Below are 18,639 nucleotides of genomic sequence, written 5' to 3' on the forward strand. Positions count from 1 at the left end.
GTAAGTAATGTTTTGTCCTCCAGATTTATTTAACAGGTCAAGCGTCCAGAGGCCGAGGGGCTTATCCATTCAAGTTTTTCTCCTGTGATTATTTCGTAAGCTTTGCTCTTCTCATTTGTCTTCTGTGCAGAGATAAGGGAAATGACTGGAGTCTTTTCACTGCTCAAAAATACCACAAGTGTCTCTAAAGATGAAACTTTCTTTTCAGTCCTACAGTGAAGGACTGAACATAACAAACAAAAGAACAACATAAAAATAGAGAGAAATTGACTTTTAGTTGAAGAACAAAGAGCTTAACCTTTCTCACCCAGCCCTTGTTCCCAAATGGGAATTTAGTGTGTAGTAGGTACTCAATAAATATTTCAGGATTAAAGGGAGATACATAATGAAAAAGTTTAATCTAGTGACTATTTAATGTGTGTCTGAAATTAGTAACATCCAGTGAATATTTAATGTCTGTCTTTCTAAAACTAGTACTCATGGTTTTTAAATTAATAGAAATTTCTCAATATCAGCCCAGAATATTTAGATATTTTCATAGAAAATACTGGAAACAGACATTTCATTTCTTCATACACTGTTAACATCTTTCATATCCCATATGTGTGATTATTTGTAATAATAATACATTGTAATAATACATAACACCAATAGTCATGATCTCTAATAAGTGCATCCTATGGCTACATTTTCTTAGAGGTTCATGTAGCCAACGTGCCTAGCCATTTTCCTTTGTCCCTGAAGGTAGAATAGCATATTCCTTAATATGTTATGTCTCTTTCTTTGAGAATGATAATCTTAGCTTATAGTAAAATAATTTCAGAAATTTAGCATGTATTGTTCAGCGGTGCTTTTTTTGCCTTCATTTATTTGCCTTCTCAGAAAGGGTAGAAAATCCAGAGAATTAACCTCCTTTAAATTGTACTTTTGTAGTATAGCAATGGGGCTTTCTGGCACGGACTCCGGGCTGGTTAGGAGACAGCCTCATAGTGAACCATCCCTGTGTACAGAGCTCTCAGGTTAGTTTGGGCTTTGTAATTTTATTTCCACAAGTATTTCTCACCAGAAGATAAAGTATGTTTTGATGGAAGTTACGGGATGGTGACTTCCATTGAGAAATTATATTACATGCTTTTATATTAGTGAATTGTTAGACTCTCTGTTACAGAGACATTGCTTTACCTGTGATTAGCTCCTTCCTGTGACAGGTGTGTGTGCGTGTGTGTGTTCTTGTGGGGGAATTGATACGTTGATAGATTTTTAATAGACAGCTTGTATAGTCTACGAACCCACTTTCATACCACAGCTTTGCCAAACTTACTTTCAACCATTACTCATGGAAAGTATGTGGAACCATTACAGTTAAAACTGCTGACTCGCCTTAACAGTTAGAACATTTTAGAGTCGGGGGCACATAAGGTCTCCTAATCCTCTTTTGTGACCCACTTTTATCATCAGAACCCACACTATGTGATAGCACTTGATGAAGCAGCAACTAAGCCAATGTGCAGAGTAAAAGGAAAATGCAGAAATTATTTGGGGAAATAAATGTTACAAATGCCTTTAGTAATTGATAAAATATTGTGTATTCAGGGTGATAAATATACATTTACCAAATGTTTAAGTCTTTCATCAGTAGCATTGAAGTAATTAGTTCTTTGGGTTGATTTTTAAAACCATTTGTTCATGAGAAGCTCAACTTGATTTATATGCATATATCCTGGAGCCTCCTGGTCTAAATTAGCCAAACTAGATTTGTGATATCCTCTTTACAACCATGAATTCATATTGGAAATATTATCCTCATACTGCAGATATCATTATGCAAAGGCTGGTTTGTTCACAATTCCCAGAAATGAACTTCCAAAGGAACCATCACCACAAATAAAAGACTTTTTAAAATAATTTTTTTCTTAAATCTAGTCTTAGGAAACTTCCCCGAAGATAGTAGTGACTTTGAAAATGGTATCATATATTCGTTATTTTTCATACCAGCTTCAGCTTTATTATCAACTCTAGTGAAGAACCCAGCTATTGAAACAAAAACTGCCAAGGTTGCACAGTAAAGATCACCGTGAATCCATTCTCCAAAACACAGATTGGATTGATCTGGTCCTTACATTCCTACTTCTCCATCTGACTCTTCACCTGCCCCCATGCCACACATTCTGTCCTTAGCCACCCAGAGTGAGGGTAGGGCTCACAGATGGAAAGGACTCCAGCTTTCAGACTGCCAAATAGGCAAACTTGAACCGCACGTTTGGGGAGTCCACATGACACCGCAAGCTTGTCACCTACTGGCCACAAATGTGGGCCTACTTCCCCACTGCCCTTTCAGGATGGCAACTACAAACTTGGCCATCCACACAGATAGCCTTCCTGTACTGTTTACTCCTACAACCTGTTTGGGTTCGATAATTCACTTTAATGACTCACAGATTTCACAAAATACTATCATACATATGACTACAGATTTAGAGGCACATAAGATGAGACCTAGGAAGATTCTCAGCGTGACGCTTCCACATTCCACAGTATGCACTACCCTCCCCGGAGCAGATGTTCTCGCTAATTCTTTCTTAGCCTCCTGAGGTAGTCAGTCTTTAGTCTGTCCTCCTCTGACCAGCCTGCACTCACCAGCACAGATCCTCTGGGGCAGCATGCAAGTCCCAGACCCCCTTAACCAAGGCTTATTTCTCTAGAGCAGATAAAGGCTATGTAATCTGAGATAACTAGGTTCCTTACTCCACAAGCGTGTAAACATAAACATCTATAGGGTGATAGTGTTTTCATACATATATTTAGCTTCATATGTTGTTATTAAATGCTGTTTCCAACCCATGGGGATCCTACGAACAACACAAAACACCGCCCTGTGTTGTTGTTATTGCTGTAGTTGTTAGGTGCTGTCAGCTCGCTTCTGACTCAGAGAGCGGTAGCACTGCCTGGTCCGATCGCATCCTCACAATCATTTCTGCTGGCACTCATGGTGGTGCCCAGGGTGGCAAGCCATCCAGTTGAAGATCTTCCTCTTGATCACTATCTCTGCTAAACCAAGCGTACTGTTTGGTTCAGGGACTGATAACATGTCCAAAATGTTATTTTCTCCATGTGTACTTCTAAGGAATATTCTGGCTGTATACTTCTTCCAAAACAAATTCATTCATTCTTCAGGCAGCCCATGGCATGCATATTCAATATTCTTCAGCACCGTAATTCAAATGTCTCAATTTTTCAGTCTGCCATATTCATTGTGCAGCTTCCACATGCATATGAGGCACACGACAAAACCCTGGTTTGGGTCACACATCCTTTACTACTTAAAGTGGAATCCTTGCTCTCTAATACTTTCTCTTTTTTTTTTGTATTGTAAATTAGTAAAGGAATTATATTTTGGATCATCAACTTTGCATTCAGCAGCTTTAATTACTAATCAAAACCCCCAAAAGTTTACCCTTTGCCTGCTCCTTGATTTCTCTTCTCCCTGTGTGGGTCACAAAATCCTTGACAACGTCAATATTTCCCTCGTTGATTTTGCGGTGACATTTTTGTCTTATGTTGACATGTAATCCATACTGAAGGTTACGGTCTTTGACCTTGATCAATGAGTGCTGCTTCATTCCCAGCAAGCAAGGTTGTGTAATCTGCATATCATAGCTCCTTAATGAATCTTCTGTCAATCTTTATGCCAAGTTCTTCTTCATGTAGCCTACATTTGGGGTAATTTTTCCACCATACAGATTGAGTAAGTATAGTGAAAGGATAAAACCTTGACAGACACCTTTTCTGATTTTAATACATGCAGTATTAACAGCTCTTCCGTCAGTCCCATTGGCTCTTAATCTTATGCTACCTCCTGAAAGGGTTGAATACTAACTCTTTTTGGTACAGAGATTCTATCTTTCCATCTTTTTTTAATGCTTCCTGTTTGGGATTTGCCCCATAGAATCCTTCAACAGCATAACCTGCATTCTGATTTTCTTCTTCAGTTCTTTTAGTGTAAAAAAATTGTCGAGCCTGCTCTTCCCTTTTGGCTGTCTAGCTCCAAGTATGTGTACATTTGATTATTATTCTTGGCCTGGTCTTCCTTCACTGCCCTATGCAATCTTCTGTTCAGTTCTTTGCATCATTATTTCTTACATTTGCATGAGCTACTCTACATTCAAGTACACGTTTCAGAGGCTCCTCTGATACCCATTTGGAGCTTTTCTTTCATTTTTGTTCTTTTAATGACCTTTGTCTTTCTTCATGTCACTCCACAACTCATTTGGTCTTTGGTCATTAGTGTTTAGTGCATTAAATCTATTCTTGAAATGATCTTTGAATTCAGGTGAGATATGCCAATGTAGTCCTTTGAGTCTTGGGGGACTGTTTTCATTTTCTTTAGCTTCAACTTGAATGTGTCAACATAAAACAGAAATGTCACAAGTGGACCAATAGACAATCACAAAGGGTGGGCGGAGATACTGAAATTGTCAAACCTACGTAACCCATGAGAGGGAGTTACGTGTACGCAATTGATGGTCAGTTCCACCGATAGCTCCTTAGTGTCTCCATTATCTCTTTACTCGGATAAAATCAGTTTGGGTTCTCTTTATTCTGCCTGGTAAAGTTCATATGGATAGTCACTGTTCATGTTATTGAGAAAAGAGTATTTCTAATTGAATCAATGATTGGTTTGACAAGATTCGATCATGTGATCGATCACCAGCTTTATTTCTATCACCACGGCCCAACTTACTCAACTAATGATACTTTTTTGTTTTTAATTCTCATTCCAATCTCAGTGCATCTTGAGTGTATGTATGATTGATTTTTATGCTAGAGAAGTTGGTAAAAATTCTCAACTATTCTTCATCTTTGGCATTAGTGGTTGGTGGGTAAAACTGAATCATTAATTGATTGTTTTATCACCGCAATGCTGTACTTGAGGATAGATCTTGAAAAGTTGCTTTTGGCAATAAATGTGATAACATTCTTTAATTTGCCATTCCAGGGGGGTAGAACTTATGATTGCCTGATTAATATAACCAGTACCTGCCCATTTCTCTCTAGTACATTGATCTTTATACATTCTATTTTATTTTATCTTTATACATTCTGTTTCATGTTTTCCTAGAGCCATCCTTTGTACAGTCAATGTTCTGATTACTACTGCTGTTTTATTATTTTTTATTTTCACTGCTGCCGTTTTACAGCCGTTTATTCTCATTTTCAATCACGCCACGTCAGGGAACGAAGATCCTGAAAGCTCTGCTCTATCCATGTCAGTACGGTGAACACGGCTTGAGCAAGCAACTCTCCTCCAGTCTTCTTTTCCGAGCCTTCCAGCATCGGGGTTAATTTTCTGGCATTGTTTCACAAAATGGTCGTCAGGAATTCATAGCCAGTTTTTTAGGAAGTAGATTTCCAGGTCTTTCTCCATAGTTTGTCGTAATCAGGAAGCTCTACTGAAACTTGCTCATAATCCCTGATGGCACTTGAAATACCAATAGCCTAGCTCCCAGCGACATGCAAACCATCACAGGACAGCAAACTGACCGATGTGTATTTTTCTCCCCTTAGGTATTCCTTGCTTTATCATCAGAATGTTCATTGTTAATAACCAAATAGTTATCCATAGGCTATGAATCATAATTTATTTATATAACAATTTCTGCTATCCATTTCGCATCTTTAACCATTAATTTGTTTAAAAAACAAAGCGAAACACTTTCATTTCCTTCTAGGAATGTGCATATATGCTTGGGAAATTTCCCAGAGAAATGACTGAGTCAAAGAGTAACAATCTTAAAGCTCATGTTCATCATTCTTGAAAGGTTTTGTGTGACCCAAGGTTTCAGACATTCCTATTTTACACAGCTTGATAATTGGTTCCAGTAATTTTTATAACTTACCATAATTGTTTTCATTTGTATTATTTTTGATAGTAATCAAGATTTCTATTTGTTAGTTCCTTTTTTATATGTGAACTTTTACTGTCTTAACTCTTTGAATCTGATTAATTGACCTTGCAGATTTGTATCACCTTTGCAGACTTTAATATGAAATATTTTCTTTATTTCCCATATTTTTAAAAAAAGGAATTCTACGTATTTGTTTACAGTGCTGCCTGAGAATGAAAAATGATAAGAATAACCACAAGTCTTTCTCTTGTATGTATTTTCTAATATTGAGAATATTTACAAATATTGATTTAGAAAATCTTGTGATTTGGTTTAATAGTATATTAAACTTTTAACTTACTTCACACAGCTTCCTTTTGCTTCTCAAGACTTGACTGTATACTTTATGTTCATATGTATTTCTTGAGCCCTTCTAAGTTTAATACCACTTCCCCTAGGAAAATAAAATTAATAAATTCATTTCACAGTGTACTTACTTGTTATATGGTTGTCTTTAGACTTAAACAAGTGGCTATATATTTTTCCATTTTATATCTTTCAGTTTAAAAATTTATTTTATTTTATTGGGAGCTCTTACAGCGCTTATGACAATGCATACATATATGCATTGTGTCACATCTGTACATATTTTGTCATCATTTTCAAATCAGTTTCTTTTTTTTAATCGTTTGGGGTTCATACAACTCTTATCACAATCCATACATACATCCATGTGTCAAGCACATTTGTATATGTGTTGCCATCATTTTCAAAACATTTTCTTTATACTTGAGCCCTTGTTATCGGTTTCTCATTTTTTTCTCCTCCCTCCACTCCCCTCCCTCCCTCATGAACCATTAATAGTTTATAAATTATTATTATTTTTTCATGTCTTACACTAACCCACTTTTCTGTTGTCCATCCCCTGGGAGGGGTTATATCTAGATCATTGTGATCAGTTCCCCGTTTCTCCCTGCCCCTTTCCCTTACCCTCCTAGTATGGCTACTCTCAATATTTGTCCAGGGGGGACTATCTGTCCTGGTTTCCCTGTGTTTCAAGCTGTTTGTACCCATGTACATGTTTTGGTCTAGCCAGATATTTTTAATTGTTTTGTTAGGGCTCATACAACTCTTATCACAATCCATACATACATCAACTGTGTAAAGCATAGTTGTACATTCATTACCCTCATCATTCTCAAAACATTTGCTCTCCACCTAAGCCCCTGGCATCAGCTCCTCAATTTCCCCCTCCTCGCTCCCCCTCCCTCTTGAACCCTTGATAATTTATAAATTATTATTTTGTCATATCTTTCCCTGTCCAACGTCTCCCTTCACCCACTTTTCCGTTGTCCGTCCCCCAGGGAGGAGGTCACATGTAGATCCTTGTAATCGGTTCCCTCTTTCAAACCCACCCTCCCTCCACCCTCTCGGTATCGCCACTCACACCACTGGTCCTGAAGGGATCATCCACCCTAGATTCCCTGTGTTTCCACTTCCTGTCTGTACCAGTGTACATCCTCTGGTCTAGCCAGACTAGCAAGGTAGAATTGGGATCGTGATAGTAGGGGGCTGGAGGGAGGAAGCATTTAGGAACTAGAAGAAAGTTGTATGTTTCATCATTGCAACATCGCACCCTGACTGGATCGTCTCCTCCCCGAGACCTTTCTGTAAGGAGATGTCCAGTAGCCTACAAATGGGCTTTGGGTCTCTACTCCGCACTCCCCACTTCATTCACTATGATATGATTTTTTTGTTCTGATGATGCCTGATGTCTGATCCCTTCAACACCTCGTGATCACACAGGCTGGCGTGCTTCCATGTGGGCTTTGTTGCTTCTGAGCTAGATGGCTGCTTGTTTACCTTCAAGCCTTTAAGATCCCAGATGCTATATCTTTTGATAGCCGGGCACCATCAGCTTTCTTCACCACATTTGCTTATTCACCCGCTTTGTCTTCAGTGGTTGTGTCGGGAAAGTCAGCATCATAGAATGTCAATTTAATAGAAGAGAGTATTCTTGAATTGAGGGAGTACTTGAGTGGAGGTCCAGTGTCCTTCTGCTACCTTAATACTAAACCTATAAATATATGTACATAGATCTAGTTCTCCATCCTCATATATAAACATATTTGCATATGTACATGCCTTTTTTAAGACCTCTGTAAATGCCCTTTTTCTCCCAGCTCTTTCTTCTATTTCCCTCGACTTACCTCCTGTCCCACTATCATGCTCAGTCTTCATTTGGGTTTCACTAATTCCTCTTGGTTACATTACTCTTGATCACACCCTACCAGGCCTCCCACACCCTCCTCACCACCGATTTGGATCACTTGTTCCCTTTTCCCTGGGTTTGTTAATACCACTTCCTTTCCCCCACCTCTCCCATGTCCTCCTGGAGTTGTCAGTCCCATTGTTTTCTCCTCAAGATTGTTCATCCAGCCTATCATATTTAGACAGACCTGCGGAGATAATAACATGCACAAAAACAAGACAGCAAAACCAAGCAACAATGTACAACAAAACAACAAACCAATGACAAACAACAAGAAAGAAAAGCTTGTAGTTAGTTCAAGGACTGTTTGTTGGCCTTTAGGAGTGTTTTCCAGTCCAGTCTGTTGGGGCACCATACCCTGACCCCAAAGTCCAGCTTCAGCATTCTCTGGGGATCTGAGTCAGTGAGGGACGTCAAGTCTCATAGTGGGGCTGGCCATGTGGTCCTCTCTGTGGACTGGCTGCTCTCATCAGGAAACATTTGTTCCCACTGCCTGGTGGGCTAGATGTGTTCCAGTCTCTCCTCCTCCCCCTCATATGCTCCCATGTGCTCTGATAAGATATGTCTCTCTCCCGTAGCATCAGATTCAATGCCATCCTTTGAAATAAATTCTTCTGAGGGGAGAGTGTCTAGCCAGATTTGTAAACTAGAATTGGGGTCATGATAGTGAGGGGGAGGAAGCATTAAAGAACTAAGGAAAGTTGTATGTATCATCGGTGCTCTACTGCACCCTGACTGGCTTGTTTCCTCATCACGACCCTTTGTAAACAGATGTCCGATTGCCTACAGATGGGCTTTGGGTCTGTACTTCGTACTCCCCCTCATTTTTGTTCTGAGTCTTTGATACCCGATCCTATCAACACCTCATGATCCCACAGGCTGGTGTGCTTCTTCCATGTGGACTTGGTTCTCACCTAGATGGCTGTTTCAAGCCTTTAAGACCCCAGACACTATATCTTTTGATAGCTGGGCACAATCAGCTTTCTTCACCACATTTGTCTTCAGCAATCATGTCTGGAAGATAATCAATATTAAATGCCAGATTAATAGAGCAAAGTGTTCTTGCCTTGAGGGAGTACTTGAGTAGAGGCCCAATTCCATCTGCTGCCATAATACTAAACCTTGTGCATGCTTGTATTTGGACCTCTATAAATACCCTTTGCCTCCTAGTTCTTTTGTCTATTTTCTTTTACTTTCCTCTTGTCCCACTATCATGTTCAGCCTTCATTTGGGGTCTGTAATTCCTCTCGGTTACATTTCCCTTGATCAAGCCCTACCAGACCTCCTACACCCTCCTCGCCATTGATTTTAGATCACTTGTTGTTCCCTTGTCCCTGAGTTTGTTAACACCCACTTCCTTTCCCCGCCTACCCATTACCATGTGTTGTCCCTCCCATCCCCATAACCATCAGTCCAGTTGTTTTCTCAGCTGGGTTGTTTATCCTGCCTATCTTATCTAGACAGACATGCAGAAATAATAATGTACATAAAAACAATACAGAGCAAAACAAAGCAACAACAACAAAAAAACCAATGGCAAAAACAAGTAATGCCTGTAAATAGTTGAAGATCTGTTTGTTGTGCTCTACTAGTGTTTTCCAGTGTAGTCTGATGGGGTGCCATGCCCTGGCCCCACAATCTATTTTTTCTCCTGGGCCTTCTTTGCTCTGCTCCTCTTGCTGTTTTCTTGCACACCCTTAATATTTCACCTCCATGTGATGAGGTCAGATCAGGTACAATTCCTGCTCTGTTTCTCCAGTCTTGTCCATTGTAGCGCTATGGGTCAGTGAGGGATGTTGTGTCTAGTGGTGGGGCTGGCCCTATGATCCTCAATGCATTGGTTGCTCTGCACAGGACTATCGTCCTCAGGGCTTGATGGCTCAGGATGTGCTCCACTTTCTCTCCCTCTCCCTCTCCCTTCATTTGCTCTTGTATGCGCTGATCAGACATGCCCCTGTCCCTGAGCTGTAGCTTCAGTGCTGTCCTCTGAAATGAATTATTCTGTAGGAAGGGGGTGCTGTCAACATAGTGGGAATTGGGACCAGACATCAACCAGGTATGCGAAGACGTGAATGCAAAATACCAGCATGAAGCAGGGAACCAGTAAAGAGGTCTGAGGGGCCGGCCCCAATCTCTTTTCTTCCTAGTTGAGCCTTTGGCATCAGCTCCTCATTTGTTCCCCTCCCTTTACCACGTCCCCTTCATAGTTTATAAATTATTCTCTTTGCTTTTTTTTCCCTATGTCTTGCACCAACTGGTGTCTCCCTCCACCCACTTTTCTGCTCTACATCCCCCTCTCCCCTTTCCCTTACCCTCCTAGTCTCACTGTTCCCTTTATTGGTCTTGAGGCGGTTATCTGTCCTGGATTCCCTGTGTTGGAAGTTCTTATCTGTATCAGTATACATGTTCTGGTCTAGCCAGATTTGTAAGATAGAATTGGGGTCGTTATAGTGTGGGGGGAGGGCATGGGTGAAGCATTAAAGAACTGGAGTTAAGATTATGTGTTTCATTGGTGCTACACTATACCCTGACTGGCTCGTCTCTTCCATGTGGCCCTCTAACGGGGTGTCAAATTGATTATTGATGGACTTTTGGTCTCCACTCTGTGCTCCCCCTCATTCACATTGTTATGATTTTTGTTTTGTGTTTTTGATGCCCGATACCTAATCCCATTACACCTCGTGATCACACAGGCTGGTGTGCTTCCATGTGGGCTTTGTTGCTTCTGAGCTAGATGGCCACTTGTTTACCTTCAAGCCGTAAGACCCCAGATTCTATATCTTTTGATAGTCGGGCACCATCAGCTTTCTTCACCACATTTGCTTATGCACCCATTTGTCTTCAGCGGTTGTATCAGGGAGGTGAGCACACACTGATATGATTCTTTGTTCTTTGATGCCTGATACCTGATCCCTTTGGCACCTCATGATCACACAGGCTGGTGTGATTCTTCCATGTGGGCTTTGTTGCTTCTGAGTGAGATAGACAGTTGTTTATCTTCAAGCCATTAAGAACCTAGATGCTATATCTTTTGATAGCCGGGCACCATCAGCTTTCTTCACCACATACACTCATTTTATTTCTTCAGTTATCGTGTCAGGGAAGATGAGCATCACAGAATGTCTGGTTATTAGAACAGAGTGTTCTTACATTGAGGAAGTATTTGAGTAGAGGCCCAATATCCATCTGCTGCCTTAATATGTAACATAAATTTATGTACATAGATTTATTTCCCTATCTTTATATGTAAATAGATTTGCATATGTACAGGACTATTTAAACCTGTATAAATGTCCTTTGCCTCCTAGTTCTTTCCTCTATTTCCTTTTACTTTTCTCTTGTTCCCCCATCATGTTCAGCATTCATTCGGGTTTCAGTAATTCCTCTCAGCTGCATTGCACTTGATCAAAGCCCACCAGGCATCCTACTCCCTCCTCTCCATCAATTTTAGGTCACTTATTAGTTCCTTTCCCTGGGTTTAGTTGGCATCCTCAAAGTGAGCATTCTTCTACACATCCTCAGTGTTTCTTACCAAGGGCTATTTCTAAATTATTGAAATTTAGGCCAGTAAATATGGATTTTATCTTCCTTGTTTATTGAAATATAGCACTTCATCATGGCGTTTTCTCCTCCACCTTCCTTCACTCCTTACTTTCCTGGCCTTTCCCTCGACTTCTGCATACCCACCCCACAAACCCAACCTTGTTGTAGTCCTTAGTCTTGTATCTTTTAGTGTGAAAACAATTTTTCTTCTTTCTTTTGTTTTTTTACCTTTATAATGATGGTTTCATAGAATATTTAGCTTTATGAGATTGCTGTTTTGATTACTGTAGCTATATAATAGGTTTTAAAATCTAGGTGTGAAAGGCTTCCTGCTTTGTGTTTCTTTTTAATAGTATTTTGTTTATCCTGGGTTTCATTCCTTTCTATGTAAAGTTGGTGATTAGTTTATCCATTTCTTGGAAGAATTGTGCTGGAATTTGGATAAAAATTGCATTGAATTTACTAAGTGCTTTTGGTAATGTTGGCAATTTCATTTTACGTAGTGTTTCTATCCATGAGCATGGATAGTTCTCCCATTGTTGTCTCCCTTGATTTCTTGCAGAAGTGTTTACTAGTTTTCTTTTAATAAGTCTTTTATTTCTCTCATAAGATTTATTCCTGAGGGGGAACCAACCTCATTTATTGATGCATAACCACCATCATCCACCACCCCCAAGGGGGGAAAACAACAGAATTGTGGATGAAGGGAGACAGTGGTGGGTGTAAGAGATACAAATAATAATAATTTATAATTTATCAAGAGGTCACAAGGGTGAAGAGAAAGAAGAGAGGAGAAAAGAGGAGCTGATACCAAGGGCTCAAATAGAAAGTAAATGTCTAGAAAATGATGATGGCAACTTATGTACAAATGTGCTTGATTCAGTTGAGTATGGAATGTTATAAGTGTTGTAAGAGCCCCCAGTAAAATGATTTTTAAAGTTTATTTCTAGATCTTTTTCTCTTTCATGTATTGTAAATGGTTTTGTGATATTAATTTCCTTTTCAGTGTCGTCTTCAATATATAAGAATCCAACTGTAACATCAACGAAAGCATTGATTATATATTGTAATTCTCTAAATTATTTTTTAAAATTCAAGTGTTTTCTTTAAAATACAAGTGTTTTAATGAATAACACAATAATAAAAATAATTGACACACTAAGTCATTGACTTGGACTGAAATCATATGTAGTACCTGAAAAAGTCACCTAAATATATATATATGAATCCAACTGATTTCTGTATATTGATATGTAGCTTGCTACATTTCCAATTTTTTCAATTAGTTCCAGCAGTTTTTAATTGTATTTTTGGGTGTTTCTACGTATAGGATTTTATCATGTGAAAATAGAGTGTTGTTTATTCTATGACTTTAATATCTTTTTGTGGATGACATTAATATCTTTTTAATGTATTGTAGCTCTTGCTAAGAATTGCAGGGTTACATTAAGAGTGGTGATAAAGGACAAACAACCCTGTGTGGTTCCCATTTGAAAGGAAATGTTTTCAACTGCACCTAGTGAGATATTAACTTTTGGTTTTGCATATATGGTCTTTATTATGGTTCCCTTCTATTCATATTGTATTTGTTTTTACAGTCGAGAATAATGTTGGTTAACTTATCGAATTCCCTTTTTGCATCGATTGATGTAATCATATGGCTCTTGTCCTTTATTTTCTATATGTGGTGGGTTACCCTGATTGTTTTTATACTATTAAGCTATTCTTGCATACCTGGTATGAATCCCACTTGATTATGATGTATTATTATTATTATTATACGTTGTTGAATTCTGTTGGCTAGAATTGTGTTGAAAATTTTGGCATCTATATTCTTCATGGGTATTTTAATTCTGGTGATGTCTTTGCCTGGCTTAGATATCAGGGTTCTATTTACGTCATAAAATGAATTTGGTGGTATATTGTCCATTTACATGTAGTGAAATAGTTCATGTAAAGTGAGGGTTAGCCCTTCTCTAATGCTTGGTAGAGTCCCTCAGTACTTCTACGTTTCTCATCAGATCAAGGATAAACTCTTCATATGAAGGTATAACCCTTTTCTTCTTTGGCTGCGTATTATCTTTGTTCCACATCAAAGAGAGCATCTTCACTATACTCTTCGCAGTCATCTACCTTGATGTTTTCCCACCAGTTCAAATAGTACTTATATTTCAAGGCTTAATTCAAATCCTACTCCTTCATAATTTCTTCCTTAAAAATTCCAGCCCACACCACAAATTACTCTTTGGTCTTCGCCAACACAAATTTGAAAGGCTAATTTTACTGTATATTCAATTCCTTTTAGGTTTCACGAGTAAATTTTCTTTTCCCAAATAATTGACATCACAAGGTTTGACACATATTGATGCCTCTGTTTTACAATGTCATGTACAGATAGAGAATAGGTAGTAAATCACTACCAAACAAACAGTTTGAGAAACATGAGGAAATATAGATCATTTAATATTTGTTCATCATCAAACTATAAAGCTTATAGTTTATAAACTTTAAACTCCACTACGACACCTATATTTCATTACTTCATTTTCAGAAACCTGAGTTAAAATCCTCAGAATTCTTTTAGAGGTCAACCCGTTCCCTCATTTCCAAAATGAACTCTCTCATCAAGTTTTATAGATGATGGCTCTTTGGATTTTCTTTATTCCATCTGAGTGTAGTTCCATCCTCTGTTGTCTGTCTCTTGGACACTTTAACAGCTTCCTGAGGTCTCTTGTTGCTGCCAAAATCTTTTCTGCAGTCTGTCTTACTCAGGCCTATGGTAGCAACCTCATTTTAAAACACTGCCCTGTTCAAAGACAGCAAGCTTTTGTACTGAGAGATACTGCAAGACATTGTTTTAAATACAGGAAACGAGAGAGACCTAGTCACAACTAACTGTATGGAAAAATGGAGTATAATAACAGTAACAATCGGATGTAAACAGAGTTCCCTGGGTGAAAAGGAAAAATACATGCATGGTTCAGACAGGAAGTTCTGTCCATCCCATCTATAAATGTGTATCGCACATCTATGTTCTGCGTACTTTTTAGGTGCTGGATATGTACTATTGAACAAATCAGGCCTGGAGCCATCCTCTTTGGCAGTGTGGTCTAATAGGGATAATAAATTAACTGAAATAATTACATAACAACAACTTGCATTATAAGAAAATACTAGAGTGCCATGAGTGAGAAAATAGCATGAGGGGACCATACTTTCTTTATAAGAGAAAAATGAACTTAGATAGAAAAAATTGGGGGAACATTCCAGCAGAACCTTGCCTTTAACCCCACTAAGGAAATAGAAATTAGCAGTCGAGAACTCTGCACATCTTGCTACCACACCCATAAAGTCACCGTGTGGGTCATCCTCCTCTCTTTCCATTTCCCCCCATCACAGTTGACAGGTGTCCTTTGTGGAAGCCTTACACGTTCACTCCGGTGCTGGGCGCTGTGCCCAACCACCCTCTGAATCCCTTGCTCCTTTACTAGTTTGCTCTCTATTCAGTACCATTAGTTTCTCCTTCCTATTGAATCCTTCCCTTCAGCTTTCCAGATAAATCTGTTCCACTAAAAGAAAGTATTCTTCAACAGCATCAGCCCCTGCCGTACTGCCACCTTGCGCCTGCCTTTCCAGCCAAATGCCTGACAATCATCTGCACTTACAGTCACCAGTTAGCCTTTTTATTTCACGCTACACTCTGCCTGGATCACTTGTGTCCTCCCAATTTCTCTTTCTTTGGTCAATCCTTGGCTGTTCTTCCAGAATCTAACCTTTCACTTGGACTTCCACTACATATACATCTCATTCTATGAATGACTATTTTTTAATCATTTTATTGGGGGCTCATACAACTCTTAATCACAATCCACCCATACACCCATTGTATCAAGCACATTTGTACATTTGTTGCCCTCATCATTCTCAAAATATTTGTTTTCCACTTGAGACCTTGGTATCAGTTCCTCAATTTTTCCACCCCCTCCCTACTTCTCCCTCATGAACCTTGATAATTTGTAAATTATTATTATTTTGTCATATCTTACACTGTCCAACACATCCCTTTACCCACTTTTCTGTTGTCCATCTCCCAGGGAGGAGGTTATATGCACATCCTTGTTATTGGTTCCCCCTTTCTACCCCACCTTCCCTCCACCCTCAGAGTATCGCCACACTCACCACTGGTCCTGAAGGGATCATCTGTCCTGGATTCCCTGTGTTTCCAGTTCCTATCTGTACCAGTGTACATCCTCTGGTCTAGCTGGATTTGTAAGGTAGAATTGGGACCATGATAGTTGGGAGAGGAAGCATTTAAGAACTAGACTAGGAAACTTGTGTGTTTCATCGTTGCTACACTGCACCCTGACTGGCTGGTCACCTCCCCAAGGCTCTTCTGTAAGGGGATGTCCAGTTGCCTCCAGATGGGCTTTGGGTTCCCAATCTGCACTCCCCCTCATTCGAATGACTATTTTCAAACTCATAAAATTGTAACCTTAAATTCAAAAGCATTAAAGGATGCTTTTTGAGTTAGTCTGAAGAAGCAGATCTATCTATTTTGAAATTTGTGGTAGTCTTATACTTATTTTTCTTGTTTGCCCAGTTTTATGCCTCAAAAGAGTAGTAACAAATATCAAAAAAACTCTCACCTAAAAAAAAGAATGTTTACAAGTGATGATTAAAAGGTCATTGAATTCCTTTGTATTGGTGTCTGTGTGCTGGCAGTTATTGTTAGGGTATTTATATATACTTAAAGGCTTCCATTTTTAATTAACTTAGCTACTAGCTCCATATTAGCCTGATTCACTGGAGCAGTAAATTAAAAAAGGTGTCAGCAAATAAGTGGCAGGATTAGAGTGGAACGGGTAAGAGAGGGTCTATGTAGACTGCTTAACTGTCCCTGAGGTTCATTATATTCTCTATGAGAATTCTGATATATTCATTTTGCTAGCCAATTTAGAATTTACTACTGCACATGCTGGTGCCTGACCTATGCATAGGATTCTACCAAATATAATCTTTGATGGGAAAGGATGGGGAACAGAAAGGGAGAAAAGGAAATATGGGAAAGAGCTAGGAGGCAAAGGGCATTTATAGAGGTCTAAATACAGGCATGTACATATGTAAATATATTTATATATGATGATGGGGAAATAGATCTATGCCCATATATTCATAGGTTTAGTATTATGGTAGCAGGTAGACATTGAGCCTCTACTCAAGTACTCCCTAGTGCAAGAACACTTTGTTTTATTAAACTGACATTCCATGATGCTCACCTTCCCAACATGGTCGCTGAATGTGGTGAAGAAAGCTGATGGTGCCCAAAGATAGCTGAGGGCTATCCAAAGATAGAGCATCTGGGGTCTTAAAGGCTTGAAGATAAACAAGTAGCCATCTAGCTGAGAAGCAACAAAGCCCACATGGAAGAAGCACACCAGCCTGTGCGATCACGAGGTGCCGATAGGATCATGTATCAGGCATCAAAGAACAAAAAATCATATCATTGTGAATGAGGGGGAGTGAGGAATAGAGACCCAAAGCCCATCTGTAGGTAACTGGACATCCCCTTACAAAAGGGTTGTGGGGAGGAGATGAGCCAGTCAGGGTGCAGTATAGCACCGCTGAAACATACAACCTTCCTCTACTTCTTTAATGCTTCCTCCCCGCCACTATCATGATCACAATTCTTACTTACAAATCCGTCGATACCAGAGGATGTACACTGGTACAAATAAGAGGTAGAAACACAGGGAATCCAGGACAGATAAACCCCCCCAGGACCAATCATTAGAGTAGCGATACCAGGAGGGTAAAGGGAAGGTAGGAGAGAAAGGGGGACCTGATCACAATGATCTACATATAACCCCCTGCCTGGGGGATGGACAACAGAAAAGTGGGTGAAAGGAGACATCGGTCAGTGTAAGACATGACAGAATAATTATAATATGAAGATTTTCAAGGGTTCGTGACGGAGGGAGGGCGGTGGAGGGAGGGGGGGAAATGAGCTGATACCAAGGGCTCAAGTAGAAAGAAAATGTTTTGAGAATAATGATGGCAACAAAGGTACAAATGTGCTTGACACAATGGATATATGTATGGATTGTGATAAGAGTTGTACGAACCCCCAATAAAATGATTAAAAGGAAAAAAAGAGGAACAGAAAGGACCTTATTAATTTTAGGAAAATCACATCACAAGTCTGTAATTTTTCCCCTTTTTCTCGGTGTGCACCTTACCCAACATTTTCCTTACATTGGTGAATAGTCACTAAGAACTTAGTAGCTGCATTATTTAAAATACATTCTATGTGTTCAATATTTTGGGAAGAATTTTCCCAGCCATCACAGCAGTGTTCTTATAGTTCCCACCTGGTTAGAGAATCGTGTAGAGTCTCTAGAGGGCACAGCGTCTTACTGACCTGCCAATCAAACTGAAAACAGTGACTTCATTTAGAAAATATCACATGATTTCTTGTGGTGTGAACCAATAAATTCCACATTTCCTAAACTAAAGAAAGAAAAGAAGCAATTGAATGTTCTGATTGGCCAAACATAATGTAGAGTTTGTTTCCTAGCAAATAATGAAAGATCGTTGGATGAATGTTGGTCATGAAGAAGAAGAACTAAAGCCATATACAGAGCCCGAACCAGACTTCAATGACACAAAAAGAATAGGTAAGTGTTGGAATACTGTGAGCAGTACTGTCCAGAGGCTGCATGGAAAAGACCTTCAGTCTGCCAAAATCATGGTTAAGGATATAAATAGGAAGCCTTTTGCATTGATAGCTTTCCTGAGTATGTATTAAAAATTAGAAATTTCACACACCTTAGTTTATTATCATATGTATAATCATTTAATTCCATTGTTGACAACAGTGGGGAGAATTGTAGACTACTGTGGACAGATGATATGTTTTCCTCTTGGTGATCTCTCACAGGA

General features: G+C 39.2%; 1 protein-coding gene across 1 annotated transcript in view; it reads left to right on the plus strand.

Moving 5' to 3' along the window:
- MARK1 (microtubule affinity regulating kinase 1) overlaps positions 1-18,639 on the plus strand; it is a 166,362-nt gene that overhangs the window by 116,430 nt on the left and 31,293 nt on the right. The window contains exon 10 of the mRNA XM_075530470.1: positions 18,275-18,374. Coding sequence (XP_075386585.1) covers positions 18,275-18,374 — 100 coding nt within the window. The remainder of the gene's footprint in view (positions 1-18,274; positions 18,375-18,639) is intronic.

Source organism: Tenrec ecaudatus, chromosome 1 (assembly GCF_050624435.1).
Source record: "Tenrec ecaudatus isolate mTenEca1 chromosome 1, mTenEca1.hap1, whole genome shotgun sequence".
NCBI classification, from domain to species: domain Eukaryota; kingdom Metazoa; phylum Chordata; class Mammalia; order Afrosoricida; family Tenrecidae; genus Tenrec; species Tenrec ecaudatus.